Source organism: Balaenoptera ricei, chromosome 8 (assembly GCF_028023285.1).
Source record: "Balaenoptera ricei isolate mBalRic1 chromosome 8, mBalRic1.hap2, whole genome shotgun sequence".
Lineage (NCBI taxonomy): Eukaryota > Metazoa > Chordata > Mammalia > Artiodactyla > Balaenopteridae > Balaenoptera > Balaenoptera ricei.
The window spans coordinates 66,670,069-66,691,692 of record NC_082646.1 but is presented as its reverse complement, the minus strand read 5'-3'; the positions used below and the strand labels follow the sequence as shown (position 1 = coordinate 66,691,692).

The following is a 21,624-nucleotide window of genomic DNA, read 5'->3' as shown; positions in this document are numbered from 1 at the left end:
AAGTTGTTGCCACGATTCAATGAGAGACTGCATTTTAAGTATTTATTCTGGTGCCTGGTGCATGGTAAAGGCTCAGTAAATGTCGTTATTCTTACTTTTGTTGGTTCTCTTCAGGGAGCAGATCTTTCTATTTCATGCCTGCTCCTGTGAGATGTGGTGGGAGAGTGCAGTGGTGGTAGTTTCTAGGGTGGAAAACGTGGTTTGTACTAAGTCACAACGTCGAGGCCAGGACCCAGGATGCCTGAAGGCCCGATTGGAATGGCTTGAGAGTATGACAGATTCACAAAGAAAACCGGGTTCCAGTTGCTCCCGGAGTCATGCTGGAGAGAGCCCGAGTGTTGGCTGAGAAAAACATGCTTTTCTGCCGGGTGTTCCGAAGAGCAGAAGTAAGGCTCGCACTCGTGTGCAGTCGCGCGGAGGCGGGGACCCTCGCCACTCCTCAGCCCCAGGGTGACCCGCAGGCATCCACCAAGCCCTGCTTCCCTGGCTCGGATGCGCGGGTCCTGGGTCCGCGGGCAGAGGGAGCAGGGAGGAGGGAGGGTCCCCGGAAGGCCGACTCCGGCTGGCCCGCAGGGGCTGCCCCCTCCCCAATCACGTGGGCCTGGTGGGTGGGGACCGATCTGAAGTTGGAGAAATCCCTAGCAATCCAACTTCGGAGCGCGCCGCCGGTCCTCTGGAGCCGGGGCTTTGGGCGCTAGGACTCCAGGAGGGGCGCGAAAGTGGGAACTGGTGAAGCCGAGCAGCAGCGGCGCAGGCGGCAGGACTCGGGGCATGGCCCGGCTGTCGGTGATCCCGGGGTCGGCCACGGCGTGGACAGGTGAGCGGGGACCAGGAGGTGGCGGCGGCTGCCGTGGGAGAGACCGCTCCTGCGTTGGCCTCCCCACACCTCATCTCGGTCCAGGGGATGCGGGGCACCCACAACGCGAGGGACCGGTTGGGTAAAGCTGCCGCGGTAGACCTTGGTGCTCGGAGTCAGTCTCGCCAGCGCCACTCCTCCTCTCCCGCCCTGTGCCCCAGCGGGGTGGTGCGGGGGTGGGCAGCGAGCGGCCCGGGACGCTGGGAAGCAGCGTGCAGGCTCGGGGCGCTGTGCGGGCCCCGCCCCCCGCGTGTACACTGGCTGCTCCCAGTGACGTCACGCTCGGCTATAAAAAAGGCGGCGCGCGACTCTCGCGGCGCTGGAGAAGCTCGAGGCTGAGGGCTGCTGAGGATCAGGCAGCGACCGGGACGCTGGGCCGCGGGCGCCTCAGCGATGTTTTACTCAGGACTCCTCACCGAGGGCGGCCGCAAGGAGACGGACAGGCGGGAGGCGGCGTCGCTGCGGCAGCAGCGCCGGATGAAGCAGGCCGTGCAGTTCATCCACAAGGACTCGGCCGACCTGCTGCCCTTGGACGGCCTCAAGAAGCTGGGCTCGTCCAAGGACACGGTGAGCCCCCGCGGCCGCGCCCGCCTCGGGGTCCCCGCGCGCGGCGGCCCGTCACCATCGCGCTGTGAGGTCTCCCGGGGCCCGCCCTTTGCAGCTTTCACTGAGTCAGCGGCCGGGCCCCCGCCGGCCGCCGGCCACTGTCGGCTGTCTAGCTGTTGCTCTGTTTCGGATTCCTCTCCATCCAGCATCCCCCTGCTTTAGTTTCTCTCGGGATTCCGTCGTAGCTTTTCCAGCTCGCTCTCCCTTCAGCGCAGCTTCCTCCCTCCGTGTCTCTCCTCTGGAGTAGAAGAGACCCAGCCCTGCCTTCTTGCCCTCAGGTCCCCTTTCCTTCCCATTTTTCCGCAATACCGAGTTTGATTGCTTGGGGCTTGAGCCTCGCAGCCAGGGTAGCTCCCGCTGCCTCCCAGGCTGCTTGGCCGGGCCGTGACCCAGACAGAGGTGACTCCTAAGTGGCGTGAGAAGGAGAGAGCGAAGTGGGAAGGGGCTTTCTGGGCAGTCACCACATCCAGATCCACTTGAGTTTTGTTGAATCCGTTCCCCCCCCCCCTAAACAAAATCTACTTCTCCGTTTGATTTTGGTCTCATCTACCTTTGACCTTCCAACAGGAGGGCGGGGGTTGGGGAGAGAAAAAAGGGTGGACCTTGAAGGTTTCCTGAGCCCCAAACCTCTCTGCATCATCTTCCTCTCCTGCTACTCCACCCCCAGAGAGTGGATAGGGGAAGGAGGCCAGGCTGCTCCAGCTCATCAGCCGGCTCACGTGTGGAGCTGGAGCTGGGGCTGGCGCAGTCTTTTTTTTCTAGCAGGGTTGTTCTTGGCATTAAGAAGGAGAAACTCCAGGACTGGAGGTCTGAGTTCAAAGACCGTACTGTCCTCTATCTATAGGAGGGATCCTATGGGGGCCTAAGGGTTACTAGTGTAAAGAACTGTATCTGACTCTTGTATTTAAGTCACTGGACCAAATTGATGTTTAGCTTTGTAGTTTTATCTGGAATTTTCTTGTAGTTTAACTTGTTTTCTTGAATTTCACGATCACTTCATTCATCTAGGCAATAATTTATGAAGCATTACTTAAATGTCTTTTAAATGAAGTAGATGCTCAGTTTAATTTTTCCAGTATTTTTTGAGCTTTTGGAATGTTTAATTTGTCAGGGAAGGGGGGTGTCAGCCTGGGCCACTGAAATTGCCATTTCCCGCCACAAGATGAGTATGGAGGGCAGAGCTGCTGAATCTACTTCTTCTTCTTCTTCGTTTTTTTAAATCAACTCTAATGACACATAGATACCAAGATCAGATTTGCCCTCCCCCATTGTGATAGAGAATCATTTTTAGTTATTTATTGTACAGGGGATGTCTACTCAATTATCCTGCTCTGTTTTTTAAAAGGTATTTTACCTGCACAAGCCACAGGATAGTTAATCTGATTCATGCTAACTCAGAGTGGTGAGTGACTGAAATGTATTCCTAGAAAAGCGATAACTGTCCTTCTTCCCTCCTTTCACTTTACTACAGTCTAGATTCATTTAGCAAATCAGGTTCAAGTCTTCTTACCTTCAGGCCACAATAATCCTAGTTCCTGCCACAATAATCCTAGTTCCTGGAAGCCTCAGCCAATAAACAGTAATAGGAAAATAAGTACAATGTGGAATTTTGTTTCCCTTCATGCTGGATTTAAGATATGATTGACATTTGGTTGTCCTGGGATGTCAAGGAATTTCCTAGCCCTGAGGAACTGCCTCTCCATTCTTCTGCCTAGCATTCTTTATACTGCTTCATCCTGTGTAGGAAGAACTCCATCTGCTTTTCTGACTCCAGTCTGTCTTAGCTGAGCCACACAGGAACTGATAGCATAGAACATAGGCAGTAGGCTGGAAGGAAGACGCTTCCTCAAGAAGCAGGTTATAGCCGTGGATGTGACACACAGCAGTTTATTGTGAGACCCTGAACCATGGTTCACAGCTTCTCTCCCCTGCCTCCCCCCACTGCCATGAGTTGATGTCCCTCTCTCACTGTTCTCACACCTGTAATGTGCAAGTGATTGCACGGAAGAGCTAGAACAAGTCACAGATGCCAAGGCAGACTGAGATAGGGCTAGGAGAGCTCTGAGTACTGGGGTGAGGTGGCATGCTTAAGCTTTCTTGGAACTTATGCTCCTGGATCAGGATAATCTTAGAAATAACCTTAGAAATACTGTATCACTTCACTTTATGGATATATCTGGTAGTGTAGACCAGTGCTGACTCAGTGTTCTCTCACCAAAGTGAAATTTTTGAGGATACAAAAATTAACTGTATAAATCTATAGTACAAACTCAATAAAAGAGGGACAAGAAAAGGGAAGGGATGGCACCAGAGGGAGATAGGGGGGAAAGGACAAATTAGTTTTAATTGATTCTGGGGTTTGTGCCAGTGAGAAGATTGTGGGTTGTTTCCCTCCTACTAGTGACCTATATTAGAATTATACTGCTGAGTTTTCTGAATTATCTACCTTTTACCATGCTGTTTCTGTAACGTTCACTATTTGAATCCAGCCTGCCAACTTTTTTTGGATTGGCAAAGAGCATCCATAGGCAGTCAAGTGTGTTCTTGTTCTCTTGGCCCTAGGGAGGTGCCTTTGCCCTTTTCCTGTTTGTGTGTAGTTGGCTGCTACAAAGTCTAAATTAATTTTATTTCTTATGTCTGGCTGTCTTATTTTTGTTTGTCCTTTTATCTTGTGCTCTTTTTTGTGTATTAGATTAAGAACCAAAATCAGAGATATGAGTGAGTAATATTTTATTTCGTTTATTATTATTTTTCTAGTTGATGAGGGTAGAGAAAAAAATCACTCTTGGAGTTTTGCGTATTCTAATTTCTTTTCTTTTAGCTACCAGGTTCGTAACTGTTTTTCTCATTGAGGTAAGGACTTTTTAATTTTTAAAAACAGTCATGTCATGGGATAATATGCTGTCTTTCCTATATGATAATATTACTGACCATCAGGCTATATCCTTACTTATTCAGCAATAGAAAGACAGTTTTGCTTTCCTATATATGATTGATTCTGCTTCTAGCCAAGTGCTTTAGCAAAACTCACTAGAATTAGGAGAAGGCTGGGGGGAAGGATGGTGGAACACAGCAAAGCCAACTGACCATGAAATAACTAGCCCTGTACTCCTAGTATCTGATCTACCTGATCAGAATTTCTGTCAATGAGGGCAGCCCTGGGTGGTATCCTGTAGATAAGTTATTCATAATGCCACAAGACATTCATAGTGCTATAGATTTTGGACCAGAGAACTTGGGAGTCTTAGAAGAGGAGCATGAAATACCAGTATAACATCAGGATCTAGTGCAAACTGAAGATTTCCAGAGCCGTGATCGAATCCTAATTACAGCAAACATTATTTGAACACTTGCTATGTTCAGGACACAATGCTAGGTGCTAGGACCACAAAGAAGAAGACAGCAAAGTTTACCTGTACAATGAGTTTATAGATTAGGGGGAAGGATAGGACCAATTAATTAATTTATTCCCCAAGTATTTATTGAACACTTATTACATGTCAGGCATAATCTAGGTATTGAAGATATAGTAGTGAACCAAAACGGAGTTCCTGCCCTCATAGAACTTACATTCTTGTGGGGGGGAGAAGGCAGAAAATAAATCACGTAAATATATAATATATCAGGATGTAATCAGTGCTATGGAGAAAATAAACCAGGATAAGGGAACAGGGAGTGTAATGGCCAGGGTAGGATGGAGTAGAGCCTTGTTATTTTATCTAGGGTGGTCAGGGAAGGCCTGTCTGATAAGATTACATTATACAAGATACTGAAGGAAATGAGAGAGCAAAATATCTTGGAGAAGAATGTTCTAGGCAGAAGGAACAGCAAGTGCAAAGGCCTGAATTGTCAGTGTGCTTGATGTGATTAAAAAACTGTAAGGAGGCCATTGTGGCCAGAGCAAAGTGAGCAACAGGAGGGCGATAGGAGATAACATCAGAGAAATAGTGGGAGGCCAAACTACTTAGGGCCTTATAGATCATTGTACATACAGATATTTGACTTTTAATCTGATATGGGACTGGTGGAAAATTTTATGCAGGGGGTGACACGACGTGACTTATTTCACAAAGTAGACTACTGTGTGGATTTCACTATAGAGGGCAAAAGTAGAAGCAGGGAGACTGGTTAGGAAGCTGTTAGATAGTAATCCAGGTGAAAGTTGATGGTGGCACAGAGCAGTGTGCTAGCAGTGAAGGGGACAAGAAAAGATCAGACCCTCAGGTTATTTTGAAGACAGAGCTGACAAGTTTAGTTGAGAGATTGGATTAAGGATCTGAAAGAAAGAGTAGTCAAGAATGACCTCAAGGTTTTTGATCTAGCAATGGGAAGAATAAAGTTTCTCATTTACTGAGATGGCTAAGAATACAAGAGGAGTGGGTTAGGGATAGGGAATAAGAATCAGGAATTTGATTCTTGAAGAAGTTAAGTTTAGGATGTCTATTAGCTATTCAGTTGTAGATGTTGAATAGATAGTTCCATGAAAATGTAAATAATACCACCAGGAAGCCTATGGTAGTTGTCAAGATATTATAGTCAATAAGCGCTGGAGGAGTTCAGTGGAAGCAGTGATTACTCTGGTCTGGTGCGACAATAGTGATGGTGACCAACATCCGACTAGAGTTTCATCATTCCCTGGTGAGTCAACTGACTAAGAGATTATATGGAGAGGAGGCTGCTTTGAGTGTGCCCTATAGAACCTCAGCGTAAGAAGAACTTTACAGGTTATCTGGTTGAATTCCCTGCTCTTGTGTGAATCCTTTATAACAAAAATGCAGTCTGCCATGGGCGGTTGAGAAACCACCATCTCACACCAGCAGGTAACAATCAGGAATAAGGCTGTTCTCTTTGAAATAACATGTCTGTTGGGTCATAAGGCAAAGGCAAAGAGACAGAATACAGAAGTCCTGGGGCAATGTGACAGACTGCCTTAGGTAGATTCCATGTGATTTTGAGCAGCAGTAAACCTAAGGACAATCTGTCTATGTTCCTGTGGTGTAGAAAGGGTCACGTGTTGTATATTCAGCTAGCAAATAAAGAAGAGAAGGCACAGATATTAGTGCCCTTTTAGACTTCCAAGACCAGACAGAGATGTGTATATTGGGCTTGAAGTGAGAGTCAATCAGGAGCCCATGTCTGTCTACAAACTGTACATGAGGACGAAAGTGGAGTAAGATGATTTCATGCCCTTTTAAGAAAAAGGAAGTGAATGGTAGTCAGCTTCAATTTTAAGCCGAGCATGAGAATTTAAAATACATATGTACACATACATATAATTATTAAAATTTGAGTGCTTACTTTATACCCGACACGGTATTAAATGCTTTGTAAAAACCATCTCATTTCGTCCTCCCAAAAGCTCTGCAAGGTGGTTACTAACTTGAACTCAGCTCTGTCTGACTCCAAAGCATATATAGTTTAAACAATACTCTAAGTCAAGGGTTGGCAAACTTTTTCTGTAACGGAGCAGATAGTAATTGTTTTTGGCTTTGCAGGCCAGTCTCTGTCTCAACTACTCAGCTGTGCTGTTGTAATGCAAAACAGCCATAGGCAATAAACAAATGGGGCTGATTGTGTTCTTATAAAACTTTATTTACAGAAATGGGCAGCAGGCTGGGTTTGGCTTGTGGGCCATATTTGCTGACCCCTATTTCTAAGTGGTTCTAGTTGTAGTTCTATTGGAAGCTAGAAACCTTGGGTTTCTCCTCTGAGAGTAAATGCTACAAAGAAAGCAGACTTCTATAATTTCTCCTATTTTCCAGTCTGATCCATTCTGTGGACCACAGAAATCTATTAGTTTGATTCTGTCTGGATTCAATGCAGCGTAGGTAAAGGGATTGAGAAGGTGGCCTTAGAAGTTCTTGCTCAAATCATGATTCTGTGGTATCCTGCAGTATAGCCTGTTTCCTCTCACCTCACTTTTCTTCCCACTTTACAGCCTGGTTAGAAGAGATATTTAATCAGACTGGGTTCTAGATTGAGGAACCTCAGCTATGTCTACCTGGAATACAGCATTGCCCACTGTGCCCATTTCTTTCAGAAGCTCCCGATGGTGATAAAAGCAGCACATTTGAGTTTGCCCGCTTAGGATTTAGATGCCTAAATGCTGGTTAGGGTTTAGCAGCCACACTGCAGGAACAGTAGAGAACCTGTGACTGCTTAGTGTTGCCTTGTTGAGCTAAAGCATAAAGCAGGATCCATGTCAGGAAGATGACATAGCTATGTCCAAAAGGCCACCAGAGTACCTGCAGCACCTATCTAACTAATACTGTGTATCTTGAAGTACACCTGGAAAGTAGAAGATAGCCCTTGGAAAGGCAATATTTCAATAAACAGAAAAATAAACCACTTAAGCATATTTACAAAGCAACAGTCAAGGAATGGGAATGCAAGTAGTACAAACTATGTAATGTACGAGTACTGAAGGGATTCTGAAGGAAAGAACTGGATGATATTAATCAAGAAAGGCTTTTTGAAGAAGTAAAGTGTAGAGATTTATTCATTTGGTATTATGCTAAGAGCTGGGGATATAGCTGTGATCAAGACAATGAAGGTCCTTGCCCTTGTGAAATTAACACTCTAGTGGGGGAGTGAAATAATAAACAACTAGATAAGCAAAATAATTCTGGACTTATAATTACTCTGAAAGGAATAGTGGGATATGTTAGTAACTAAAGAAGTGGAGTGCCTACTTTAAATAGTATGGTCAGGGAAGATGTTTTTGAGGAAGTGATATTTGAGCTGAGACTTGAAAGATGAGATCAAGCTACCTATTTGAAATATTAGGGGAAAACATTTCAGGCAGAGGGAATGGCAGGTACAAGAGCATTAGAATGGGAAAGAGTTTTTGAGTAAGGAGGTGTGGATGAATAAAGGGTAGAGTGGTGTGTATATGGTAGGTATGTGGAGGTTTGAAAGATAGACAGGGACCAGATGGCACAGAGCCCTATAGACCGTGGTAGGAAGTTTGAATTTTGTCTGAAGAACAATGAGAAGCCATTGAAGGTCTTTTGAGTAAGGGAATGTATTATCTCACTTATATTTTTAGAAGCTTACTCTGGTTGCTGTGTAGAGAATGATTTGGAGAAGGGTGAAGGAAGAGGTGGAAGACAAGTTAGGAGGCTGTTGTAGCACAGATAAGAGATGATGGTGGCTTGTATTAGATTGGAAGCAGTAAAGATGAGGAGAAGTAGATCGATACCAGATAAGTTTTGGAGGAAGTAGCAACAGTACAGATCTTCCTCGACCTACGATGGGGTTACATCCTGATAAACACACTGTAAGGTGAAAATATTGTTAAGTTGAAAATGCATTTAATATACCTAACCTACTGAACATTGTATTTTAGCCTAGCCTATCTAAAAAGTGCTCAGAACACTTATATTACCCTGCAGTTGGGCAAAATCATCTGACACAAAGCCTATTTTATAATGAAGTGTTGAATATCTCATCTAATTTATTGAATACCGTATAGAAAGTGAAAAAACAGAATGGTTGTATGGGTACAGAATAGTTGTAAGTGTATCAGTTGTTTGCCCTCGTGATCATGAGGCTAACTGGGAGCTGCAGCTTGCTGCCTCTGCCAGCATCATGAGAGAGTGTTGTGCTGCGTATCACCAGCCTGGGAAAGGATCAGAATTCAAAGTACAGTTTTTACTGAACGTGTATTACTTTTGCACCATCACAAAGTCGAAAAATCGTAAGTTGAACCATTGTACGTTGGGGACTATCTATACTTGGGATGGAAGTTTAGGAAAAGAAAAGAATCAAGAATGGATGGGCGTGTAGTGATGCCATTTTACCAGGTTGGTGTAAAGGGAATAATCCAGAATGTTAAAATAGAACAGGACTTTGGAGCTCAAACCTCTTTTATTACTGATGAAGAAGGTGAGACTGAGAGAAAAGTAATGCTTAGAGAGATTAGTGATTTGCCCAAGGTAGTATGTGATAAGTGCTCCTTTTGCTAAAGTAGAACGCCTTCATGGAGGATTAAAGATAAGACTGGGAAGGAGGATGAATTAGTGGAAGATCTTAAATGCTAAATTGAGTATTTTGTGTTTGATACAGCTGGAAAGGGAGCCACTGTAGGGGAAGGAGACCATGAACATAATGTTTTAGGAGATTATTTGAACTTAGCAATAACAGCAGAAATGGAGAGGAAACTACAAGGTGTTAAAGAGGCAGAATTTCACTCACCAAGATGGAGAATACTGGAGAAAGTACAAGTTTTGTGGGAAAGTCAGTGGGACAAGTTAAGTTTGAAAGTGCCTGTGGGGTGTCTAAGTGGAGAAGTTCAAAGAGGCAGTTGGTTCTATGGGTCTGAAACTCAGAAGTGAGGGCTGGGCATGAGATGGAGTCTTCATCATAAGGGTAGTAATTTATACAATGAAAGCAGATAAGATTGCCCTAAAAGGTTTTGTAGAGTGAGGAAGGGACCTAAGATAGAGCAACAAGGAACACTAACATTTTGGAAATGAGCAGAGGCAAAGGAGCCAATAAATGAGACAGATGCAGAATAGACAGAAAAGTGGTTTTAGAAGCCAGTGGAGGAGAGTTACAAAAAAATGGAATGTTGAGTTTATTGAAGCATTGTTTCTAATGGCAAACATGTAGAAATAATCTACATGTCCATTAGTAGTTAAGTAAATTGAGGTATGTTTGTACCACAGACTCATAGGTCTATAGATGATGTGCTATTTTAAAATGCATAAAGTAGGGCAGATGTAAAAAAAATAGGTTCTAAGGTGGTTGGTTATGGGGTAACCTGACATTACATCTGCCTAAGTTACATTGTTGATGTGTGCATGTACGTGTGTGTGCACACATGTATGTGCATGTGCACACATGTACACACACTTCAGTTTTTGCATGATTTGGCAGACACTGTTAGTTGGCTAAATCATCACCCATTTTCAGCCCTTTTCTATCTACCTGACTCTTCTACACAGAAGCTAAATTCATCCAAACCCCCTTGCAGTTAGAAGTGGCTGTGGGAATTCTGACCAAGAAGATATAGGCAGAAGACTGCTGAGGGAACTTCTGGGAAAGCTTTTGCTTTCCTGATAAAAAGGATAGATGGCACAGAATCCCTTCCTCCTTCCTCCTTCCTTAGATGTGGATGTAATGCCTGGAGCTGGGGCACCCATCATATGACCATGAGGGAGTATCCAAGAGAATTACGGAAACAGTAGCCCTGAAGTTGTTAAGCTGCTGAATTAATGCCAGCAGCTGCCTACCTCCAATCTTCTTGTTATGTGAGAAAAAAATACACCTCCATTTAAGCCATCATAAGTTGGCTTTTCTTATGGCTGTATGCTTTCTTAATGTATAGGGTATATTTTTAAAATTTACTTTTTATCAAAAAACACATGTATATAATTTAAAACTTAAAAAAACTTAAACTGTTCCTTAATTATCTTATACCTTCCCATCATGTCCCCTCTCCTACTATATTAATATTGTAATATGTTAATAACAATTAAATAGCTATTTGGGGTCAAATCAGCATTTACTGCTTACATTATTATGACTATATTCATATTATTCACAGCTGAGTCAAATACTATACCATAATTATGTTTCCTTTCTCATACAAATATTTATTTTTATCAAAATTAATAATTGCCTAGTTTTTTCCCTTTGTTTAATTTTCTATATAAAATTTAAATCTCCTCCAAGTACCTTAAAACTGCAGATGATCTAGCAGGTTCTTTTTTTTTTTTTCTTGGAGACATCCTTCCTGGAGTGCTCTATCCTCCCATTTCATTTTGGACTGGTTGCTCTCAAAGCCCACTACACAGCCAATATCCTGGACTTTTCCTTCAACACCATTTTCAGAATTTCCCTTGTTTCTCTTCTCTATTGTATACTCTATTTCTTGGATCCTATGCTTTTTCTTTGTTTGTTGTTTTCCCTTGCTTTTGTGGAGTATATCCTTCAGAAGCTGCTTTAAGGATTCTTGGGAAATAACTTTCCTGAGTCTTAATTGATAGCTTGGCTAGGTTTAGAAATTATGTGCTGTCAGATTTGTTAAAAGTATCATTCCATTGTCTTTTAGCTTCCATTATTACCACTGAATAGTCCTATGTAATTCTGGTTCCTAATCCTTTGTATTTGAAATCATCTTTTTCTCTTTGGAAACTTTTGGAATCTTTGTCATCCATGATATTCCAGAAATTCTTGATGATGTGAAATCTTGGTTTGGGTCTTTTATCTTTCATTATGCAAGGCTCCATGTGAGCCCTTCAACTCATATTCTTCAGTTCTGGTATAGTATGGCACTCCACCCTCATTCTTAGCTGCTGTAGGAATCTGTTCTAAGCCTAGCCAAACTGTCAACCAACCAGAGTCTTTTGATTTACTCTTACAAAAAGAATAAAGTTTTGGCATTCTTCCCAGTTGTCTGGATCAAGTAGGGGTCTTATGCAGGCTTTATACTAATCTCTTTCCAACCCTAATCATACCCTCCATTTGTAGAGGTTCTAATACCTCTAATTCCTCAGCTTTTCCAGGGTTTTAGTTTAAGTAGGAAAACTGCTTTTACAGCTAGACCCCCAAATATAAAATAGTTCAAATATAATAGTTTATTTTTTCTTAGGTAACAGTTCTAGTGGAAAGGTCAACAAGACAGCCCTCTTCCATGTAGTCATTTAGGGACCCAGGCTGACAGTGAGTGGCTCTTCTGTCTTCAACATGTTACCTCCAGGAAGGTTACCATAAGGGTCATCTCCATTCCAGCCCGTCACAAGTGGAAAAGAATATGGAGGAGTGTACACAGGAGAGGTTTACAGGTCAGGCCTAGTGTGTCACTTCTACTCACATTCTGTTTGCCAAACTCAGTCATATGGCCTTGCCTAACTACAAGGAAGGCTGGGAAACATAATCTAGGTATCTGTCCAGAAAGAAGAGGAGATCATGGATTTTAATTAGCAACTGGCAGTCTCCGTGACTCCAGTGTTCCATGAAGTAAAATGGTGTGAGGCACTTAGCTTTCTCTAGTCTAGGTCAGTTACCAGTTTTTCGTCTGCTTTTTAGATTCCAAAATTTTGTCAAAATCTCTTTTTTTGTTATTGTTGTTGCTTACTTTACTATTCTCTTTGTTCTTGTAGGTTTAGGCCTTTCTTGTTCCTTGACTATCATTTTAGTGAAATTTTCGTTGGAAGCAGAGGTAAATGTGCAGTTACGTTGTCATTTAAAACATGAGGGCAGGGACTTCCCTGGTGGTCCAGTGGTTAAGACTCCACACTTCCAGTGCGGAGGGTGCAGGTTTGATCCTTGGTCAGGGAACTAAGAGCCCATACGCCATGTGGTGTGGCCAAAAAAACAAACAAACAAACATAAGGGCATAATTAAATGGCTACAGAAAAGCATCTCTGAGGTTCATATGAGTTTATTGGCTGTGAATTTTCAACTCCCGAACTATACTATGAAGACTCCTAGTTATAAAAATGAATGAAAAGAATTATATGTACTGACATAGAAAAATGCCTTTCATATATTAAACAAAAATTTAAAAATTTAGAAGAGTGTTACAGTATGATCCTGTTTTTATTTATGTTTGTAGATGTATTAAAATTTTTGGAAGGATATACTTCTAAATTTAATGGTTGTTCTTTGTAGGGAGTAGAACTGAGAAGGTTTGAAGGGTTGCAGAGACTTTCCCTTTTAATTGTATATACTAAAGTGACATTTGAATATTTTATATTGAAGATGTATTATGTTTGAACCTTTTTTGGGTTACTAAATAAAGGAATAGTCAGCAGGGCCGAACGCCCTAGAGAAGTCAAGTAAAATGAAGGCTGAAATATGTCTGTCGGATTTGGAAATTAGGAGATCGTTATTGGTGTTGTGGGATCAGAAGTGATTTTAGTGAAGAAAATATAGGATGTCAGGAAATAGACTAGTGATTTCGACCGTTTTTTAAGACCGTTTAAGGCAGGGTTGTGATTAGGACGTGGCACTGAGGAGGCAGGGTCTGAGGGTTTGTGGAGGAGTTTTCTTCCCAGTGTGGGAGAACTTTGAGTATGTGTATAGCCTGTGGAGAAAGGGTAGAGTAGGAAAATTCAAAGAGAGATGACTTCAAGGAAAACGATTTCAGAACCTTCCTTGTTTGCCTGATCTGTCCAGTGATGATTAGACTCCTCTCAAGATTCAGAATAACCAGGTAAAGTGGTGTTGGGTGAGACCACTGTAGAAGGAAAGCCTCGAACTTTAGGTTAGGAGGGCTTTGTTCAGATGGCCTTTGAAGTCCCTTCCAGTCTTCAGTTCTACAAATCCAGCTTATCTGAGTTGGTCATGCTAAGCATGGACCTGACAGAAACAAACACCTGCTTTAGTATGAATCTAGGCTTATTAGTGAGAGAGATAAGAATGAAGAATTTCTGTTTCTTTTGAGGAGCAAAGCATTCTCCCAGGGTCCAATCAGGAAATCAGAGTTAGCACTTCCTCCAGCTCCTTGTCAAGTTAAGAAGCTCTCATTTTCTTTTAAATGCCCCTCTCTCTCCTTTTCCCAAGGATACTAATTTAAAATCTGCCTTGCCAAGAATCAGTGTATTTTGGGAAACCATTTCTTCGCCTCACCAGGGTTACAGTGAGTCATGGCTCTGACTCCATTCTTCCTCAGAAATCTGTAATATGGTGGAAATGAAGACCTCCTGCACTTCTACCCCCTTCCTGGGGAAGGTTCTAGGCTCTGGACTTCTAGGAGTAACTCTCTTCCCCCCTAGAATTGGAATGCCATCTAGTATGTGTCACATAGAAACTTGGGGTTAGACTCCATCCTTTGAGGAATTTTTAATATTATTGTAAACTAGGAATAATATGCTTTTGTATAGAAATTTCTCAGGTCAAATGACTTTAAGAGGTGGCTTACACTTCCTGGAGGCCACTTTGAGTAGAAACAATAGAGCATAGATATATCTGCCCTAGTAACTCTCCTAAGCTCTATCAAAGGGCAGACTTGATTTCATATTCCTCATTCTTCTCCCTAACCTTAGGTATCCTGGCACAGATATAAGGTCTAATTAAGTCCCCTGCTTCTTGGTCAGTTTCTGTCCCTTTTATACTCCACTTTTGACCCATTGAAGAGAGCGGGAATGGATGACAAGCACATGGCAGGAGGAGCCTTATGCTCCTTGAGGTCCAGAGGATAACAGTAAGGATGATTCCTCTGGGATCTGCCAGGTTCTAAAGTGTGTCTCCTAAGAGGGTTATGCAGCAGGTATGAATCCCTGTCTTCCTATCTCATCCACCCATGGATAACTCAGCCCACAGGAGAGCCAAGTCACCAAGGCACATGTATTTGGGTCCAAAGGATAATACTGTGAGGGAGTGAGACTTGAAATAGAAGTACGCAGAACTACTGAAAACCAGTGCTAAGAAGGTTTCTTTGGCCTGTGAGAATTAGCTTCCCTTTCTATAAGTCCCCTGGAAAGATACATTTATTCCACATAGACTATGGCCACTTTCCTCCTGAAATGCCCTTGTAAGGGAAGGGAAAGCAGAAAGCCCAGGTAGTACAAATCACAAGGGTCCCTTAGTTCTCTTTAGCCATGGACTATCAGCCCTGTCCGCATTTCCCAGGGTCCCACATTGCTCTTTCATTCACTCAGGGTTACCTACTGCAAATTGGTTTATAGTTCCTGCTCTGATAATACCCACGAAGTCCCTACTTGAAGGAAGAATAAATAAGAAGCAAAGATGGAGCTCAGTTATGGGCAGCTCCTTCATTATTTCTGCAGCACCTGGGGGACAATGAGAGAAGGGGGAAATGACCTGTCATTAAGAAGCCTCTGCTTTCTTTTCCTCAAGCAACCTCATAACATTCTGCAGAGGCGTCTCATGGAAACCAACCTGTCAAAGCTCCGAAGCAGTCGTGTCCCTTGGGCCTCCAAGACCAACAAACTCAATCATGCCAAGTCTGAGGGGCTAAAGAAGTCTGAGGATGATGACATGATTTTGGTTTCTTGCCAGGTAATGTTCTGAGAATAGCTTTTCCAGGTTTTCTGGAGAATAGGATTTGGGCCCATTATCCCAATAATGGGGCCCTCTTCTCCAAATTGTAGAGAATGTAGGTCTTATCATGGAATTCATAAATGAGTTTTAAGGGGGGCACTCCATGCAACACTGGAAATATATGCAGTAATTTGTATGCATGTGCATCTTTGTGGGGAAAAGGACTAAATGTTTCATCAGATTTGCAAAGGAGTATGTGATACACACACACACACACACACACACACACACACACACACAAAATTAAGAGCCACTTGGTGTATAGAATGAAATACCCAAAGTCCTTTGGGATCCTCTGTAAGCTCTAGATTCAGCAGGAAAAAGAACCCCTCAAAGGAGACTCAACAATGGATAAAGATGGGACACTGCCAACCCATAATTGTGAGGATGCTCTCCAACCCTGCCTTTCATATGACATCTGCTGCTTGCTCTTTGGATCTCCCTTCCCTTTTGCTTCTCTGGCTCCTATTGAACAGTATGTTTTCCTCTCCACAGTGTGCTGGAAAGGATGTGAAAGCCTTGGTTGACACAGGCTGTCAGTATAATCTCATCTCTTCAGCCTGTGTGGACAGACTGGGGTAAGTAGCCACTTGTGCTAGAAGTCAGATGCTAATACACTCTTTGCTTAAATTTATTTTGAAGTCCAGGCTTTCCATTAACTCCCACCAATTAAGTTTTGAGCAAAGACCTTTGGGCTCTGGAATGAGAAAGTATGAGATCCTTGGCTCATTGCATGCCATGCCCTGATCCTGATTTGTGCCCTGCCCAGACAACAAGTTAGAAGGATCTGCCCTGCTGGTGTACCCCAGAGAAGTAAAATCAGGGATGTGGTTGGCCTTAGCTTACTTGGGGTCCTTCTGGAGACCACACTGCCTGTCCCAAGAAGCATCAGTGAGACCGTGGAATAGAGCTGCTATTGCTGTTGGGCCTGAACCATCACAGGGGTGATTAGTACCTTTCCTCCCTGCAAATAACAGGTAAAATCAGATCTTACTGCTGCCCCTGCTGGGGACTGGGTGTGAGGCAGACATCTCATATATTGAATATCTTCAGTTCTTTAACAGCTGGAATTGGGTTCTCCCTCTTTTTTAGTCAGAGAAAGCCATTTTGTATCTTTCCTCCTTTTCACTCAATCTGTACTTTTATTTCCTTTCTTCTTCCTTCTCTTTCCTCCAAAGTACTAGATGGGCCCTGAGATCTAGCCCAGAAATGGGAGGATCAACCCAATATCCTTTTCCACTTCTCTAGCCCTAAGTACAACAAAGCATTCCCCAGCCTAAATCTCTGTATTGAAACAATCACTAGGGTAGATATAATGGCCCATTTTAAGCTACTTTCAAAATATCCCTATTCTTAGGCAGGGCTTGCACAAGTCTTGATTTGTATAATCAGTGACCTCTGCCACATGTTCTGTTCCTTCTCATTTCTAACTTCTCCTCGCCCCTCACCACCACTGTGACTCTTTGAAGCTGGCTCTATGGGTTTTGTGCATTGTTGTTTAGGGCGGTGGATGGGGTGGGGTGGGGGAGGAGTGCAAGGACACAAGTGCTCCTATGAGAAGAATCCTGAGCTTTTTATGTGGTGAAGAGATGAGCTATAGTGCAACATGATGTTTCCAGAAAGACTAATAATGTCCTGGTGCATAATTAGGCAGAAGACTGCCATGATTCCGGAGGAATTAATAACCGTCTGTAAAATTGCAATTATTTTTCTTTTGGATGGGATATAACACCAGAAGAGAGGAAATGGAGTAAAGCAGAAGTATTGGCACAGAAAGTCCATAATTAAGTATTTATCCACCAACTCATAATAGCTCGGTGCTAGCTGTTCCAATCAGCTTACATAACTGTGTGAAACCTTGGTGCTGTTCTTGCCTTCCTCCCCTAGATAGACAAGTTAAGTTAATTAGGACTTTCTCCACAATATGCCTTGCTGATGCCAATATCAATGCACTTAACAAATAAGTACCTGCCTCCACCATCCTTATAGCCTAAGACTAAATGATGAGGATAGACTGAAATAGACAAAGAGAAAATTAGACACTGAACAAAGCATCTTCTAAAATTAGGATTTACCTGCCTTCTCTGAGATCTGTTACCCACAGATGGATAAAAGGATATGTTAACTAAATTGCCTTGCACATAGGTAGGGATGTTGAGATGCAGAAAAGGGTTCTCTGAGTGTGTCAACTCTCATATTCCACCAGTGCAGATAGTGACATAGCTTTTTGAGAACAGGAGCTGAATCTTTAGTTTTTTATATCTCCTGGCATGTTTAGGATAAAGTGCTGAAACAAGAAGTGTAGACTAGCATTTTATTTTGGTAAATTAACCCAGGAAATCTCTGGAAAATTCCAGCTGTGTGTCAGAAGGTAGGCATTGCCAGATTCCACCAGAAACTTCTGCCAAGGGGATTCTGGTATTTCCTCTCTTGTGCAGACTCAAGGAGCATGTCAGATCTCACAAGCATGAAGGAGAGAAGCTTTCTCTACCCCGACATCTGAAAGTAGTGGGCCAGATTGAGCACCTAGTGATCACACTGGGCTCCCTCCACCTGGACTGCCCAGCAGCCGTGGTTGGTGAGTAGAATGGGGGACTGGACCCATGGACCCCTAAGTTAAACCCTCTCCCTCCTTCCACCAAACCCTCATGGGATTTTATGCCTGTAAATATTGACTTCTTCAAAATCCCAGGTTTCCACTTTTTTGTACTATAAATCTTGTCCCAGTTTTTGCCTTCTGAAGTACCAGATGGGCCTTGAGCTACATTCAAGACATGTTGAGAATCACTGAGAGAATTAAAAAATTCAAGGGGTAAGAAAACAAACATTTCTGTGTGCCAGTAAAAATGGCCCCTGAGAGCTTTCTGTGGGCTAGTTGGAGGTAGAGGGCAAGATCCTTTTACTCCTTTGCCATAAATCCCTTCATAATTTCCCACCAACTCCTATACTTTCCCTCATGTACTCTATTCTAGAGTACTCTAAGTTCCTGGTTTTTGTCCAAAAGCCTTTGTCCTTTAGAGTTAAAAAGACTTCAGTTTGAATCTTGACTCTATCACCTTTTTTTTTTTTTAATTTTTTATTTATTATTTATTTATTATGTTTATTTTTGGCTGTGTCGGGTCTTCGTTTCTGTGTGAGGGCTTTCTCCAGTTGCGGCGAGTGGGGGCCACTCTTCATCGCGGTGCGCGGGCCTCTCACCATCGCGGCCTCTCTTGTTTCGGAGCAGAGGCTCCAGACGCTCAGGCTCAATAGTTGTGGCTCACGGGCCCAGTTGCTCCGCGGCATGTGGGATCCTCCCAGACCAGGGCTCGAACCCGTGTTCCCTGCATTGGCAGGCAGATTCTCAACCACTGCGCCACCAGGGAAGCCCCACCTTTTAACTATAATGATTTGGGAAAATTATTTAATATAATAAATGCTCAACAGATGTTTATTGGATGGATGGATGGATGGATGGAAGGAAGGAAGGAAGGTAGGTTGCATAGAACCTAATGGTGATAAGGCTGACTTCTAAACCAACATGAAAATGGTTAAATCTTAATTTTTTTTATTAGAGGACAATGAGAAAAACTTGTCCCTTGGTCTCCAGACTCTCCGATCCCTGAAGGTAGGATTGATTCTACATTCCCATTGGTACTTCTTCTCTGAGGCAAGGGTCCTCTTACATGGAGACCCCATAGTGGGATCATTGACGGTAACCAGTGATTCTCCTTTGTTTTCAGTGTATCATAAACTTGGATAAGCACCGGCTGATCATGGGGAAGACAGACAAGCAAGAAATCCCTTTTGAGGAAACAGTTTCCTTGAATGAAGACAAGTGAGTGCCCAAATGGGTCAGGTCAAGTAAAATCCATTGGTCATTAACTGGAGGGGTTCTCACACAGGATATTGGGTTGTATCCTGCTTTTGACCTTCGGTCATACCACAAGTATACCCCTCCTCACCCCCAGAGTTCACAATCCCACAAAACTCTATAGCCCACATTTCAGAATGAGCAGTGATGATACTGCATAGAGTGGTGGGAAAGATGAGTAGCTTTTAAACTAAAATTGTACTTGCCTTCAGTCTAACTTCTTTGAATTTGGTATCATTTCTTTTATTTCTTTCTCATTTCAGCACTTCAGAAGCATAACTACAGCCTGCAGCATGTCTGCACATGTGCACACATACCAGGTTGACAGATTAAGAAAACTGGGTTTGAACCAAATGCAGTAGCAACTTGCTTTGGACCAAGTCCTCCCCTCTAATAGAAGCTCCAGGGGGTCCTTCCCACCCAGACCTCTCTAGATTTTAGTCTGTGCTTAGAGATCTTGTCTGGTTATAGCCATTGTTTTTTACTCCTTTGATCACTTAATTTATAGACCTTTTTGACACTGCCAGGTCTCACTTGTGGCCTATTTCTCTGCTTCTTCAAGGAAATTGCTTTTATTAGTCAAGTATAGGGACTGCCAGGTTCTATTTCTCCATAGATACACTTGCTTCTTTTCCTGTAGTTAAAGTGTCTGACCTTTACCTCCTTTCAGCTATTTCAAAGAGATGCAGGGTACCTATGGCTCAGAATTAGAATTTCTTCTAATTCATTCATTGATTTCTCAAGTATGAATTAATCTGAAAGAGCCCAGAGAAATCATCTAGTCCAACCCTTTCATTTAAAGGTCTGGAGAGGCAATTGAATTGTCTAAGCTCATATACTGAGTCAGTGGCAGAGGGGACCTAGAATTCAGACCTGACAAGCCAAGGCCAAGGCCATGTTCATGCTCATTTGTTGCGTCAAGCCTTGAGAGGAGGATGAAGGGGGGGGGGGGGCGGTTTGTAAAAAGGCAGGGTAGGAGAAGGCTATGCTTTGGGGATGGATGCCAGAGGATCTGGGTAGCCCTCTCTCCTGTGTGCTAAGCCCACTAGAAGTCCCCTGACCCAAACTGTCACATTTAGGTGCTTATCTTGGTGCCTAAAAGCCATGGGTATAAAGATGAATGAGGTGGCTTCTCACCTTGAACGTCTTGGAGGGGAGGAGGAGGAAGGACTCACAGACAGAAGAACATTAACCACTCTCTGAGATGGAATTGAAGGCTTCAGTAAATAATCTGGGCATCATTGTCAGATGTTGATAACCCCAAGATCCAGTCAGTATTTCTGCCTAGCCTGTTATTTGTCTGCATCAGACTCAAGTAGCTGGGAACAGGAGTGGGGAAAGGAGATGAAAAAACCCAGAGCAGGTCCAAAATAGAAGGATAGAATCAGTTGGTGGGAAAGCCTACCTAGGGAAGCATTTCTGGGATGGGGGCCAGGAATGAAACTTCCTGGCAGGGAATTGATGGTTGGGAAGCTCTTCAGTTCTGTCCTGGTATAAGGAAAGAGGCAGGGCAGGAGCCTGCCCAAGAGTTCACAACAACTTTTTCTGACTCCTCAATGTTTCCTGACCCCTCTCAAAGAGGTCATGGGGTTTCTTGAAGCCTTTCTGTTGGGGTGTCAGTTGGGCACATAGATACCTGTAATGGAATCTCCCCTTCAGTTTGGTCAGAGATGTGCTCAGAGAAGTCAGAAAAATAGCCAGCTGTGGGTGTCCCTTTAAGAGATTCCCAAGTCTACCCTTGGTTCATAGCAGCAGTTCCTCGAATATTTAATGATCCTACTTCAAACTTTGCCAGATCCCACCAACAATCTTGTCTAGCGTTAAGCAACTGTCTCTATCAAACAACTCTTTGGAACTCTGAATGTTTTCAGCTTTTCAGAAGCTCCCTAAAGACTAGGAACTTGGTGACGTGACCCCCATTTGAACAACTAGGCAGCCATACTGTAGCCAGTTGTCACTGCATCACCCCAGGCCCCCTTCTTATCAGCCTCTACAGAGAAAGCAAGATGGAAAACTAAGCACAGCCACAGTAGGGGAGGCCACATCTGAAGCTCAGCAGGGGTGATCCCATGTTACCAGCCTTCAGTACCCCCTCAAACTACCCCCATTTTCTTACATGGGGGCACCTGCACCTTTCCACTGAGGCCTCTCCACTCTCCTCCCTTACCTATCATGGAACCACTTTGGCCTGCTTCTCATCCTAGGACTGAGTTGAAATACTTCACCTCTTCCCTAGTAGAAAGTTCCACTCTGAGCCTTGACTCTTGGCCACAAGTGAGGCATGTTAGAAGTTCCT

General features: G+C 43.5%; 1 protein-coding gene across 2 annotated transcripts; it reads left to right on the top strand.

The window, feature by feature from the left end:
• Positions 1 to 1,189: 1,189 nt before the first annotated feature.
• Positions 1,190 to 19,830, top strand: NRIP3 (nuclear receptor interacting protein 3). 2 transcript variants are annotated; one of them, XM_059929538.1, is made up of 7 exons: positions 1,190 to 1,423; positions 15,272 to 15,433; positions 15,971 to 16,053; positions 17,914 to 18,053; positions 19,030 to 19,082; positions 19,198 to 19,292; positions 19,592 to 19,830. In XM_059929538.1, the coding sequence occupies exons 1-7, from the start codon at positions 1,250 to 1,252 to the stop codon at positions 19,605 to 19,607; spliced, it is 723 nt and encodes a 240-aa protein (XP_059785521.1). In that variant the 5' UTR covers positions 1,190 to 1,249; the 3' UTR covers positions 19,608 to 19,830. The 2 variants fall into 2 exon arrangements, with proteins under 2 accessions (XP_059785521.1, XP_059785522.1); XM_059929539.1 differs by lacking the exons at positions 19,030 to 19,082; positions 19,592 to 19,830 and having other exon boundaries at positions 19,198 to 19,286.
• The last annotated feature ends 1,794 nt before the right edge of the window (positions 19,831 to 21,624 follow it).

Coding starts and splice junctions, on each gene's coding strand:
- NRIP3 (XM_059929538.1), top strand. CDS start 1,250: ATGTTTTACTCAGGACTCCTCACCGAGGGCGGCCGCAAGGAGACGGAC. Junction 15,434..15,970: donor TGATTTTGGTTTCTTGCCAG/GTAATGTTCTGA, acceptor TCCTCTCCACAG/TGTGCTGGAAAGGATGTGAA. Junction 19,083..19,197: donor AGACTCTCCGATCCCTGAAG/GTAGGATTGATT, acceptor CTTTGTTTTCAG/TGTATCATAAACTTGGATAA.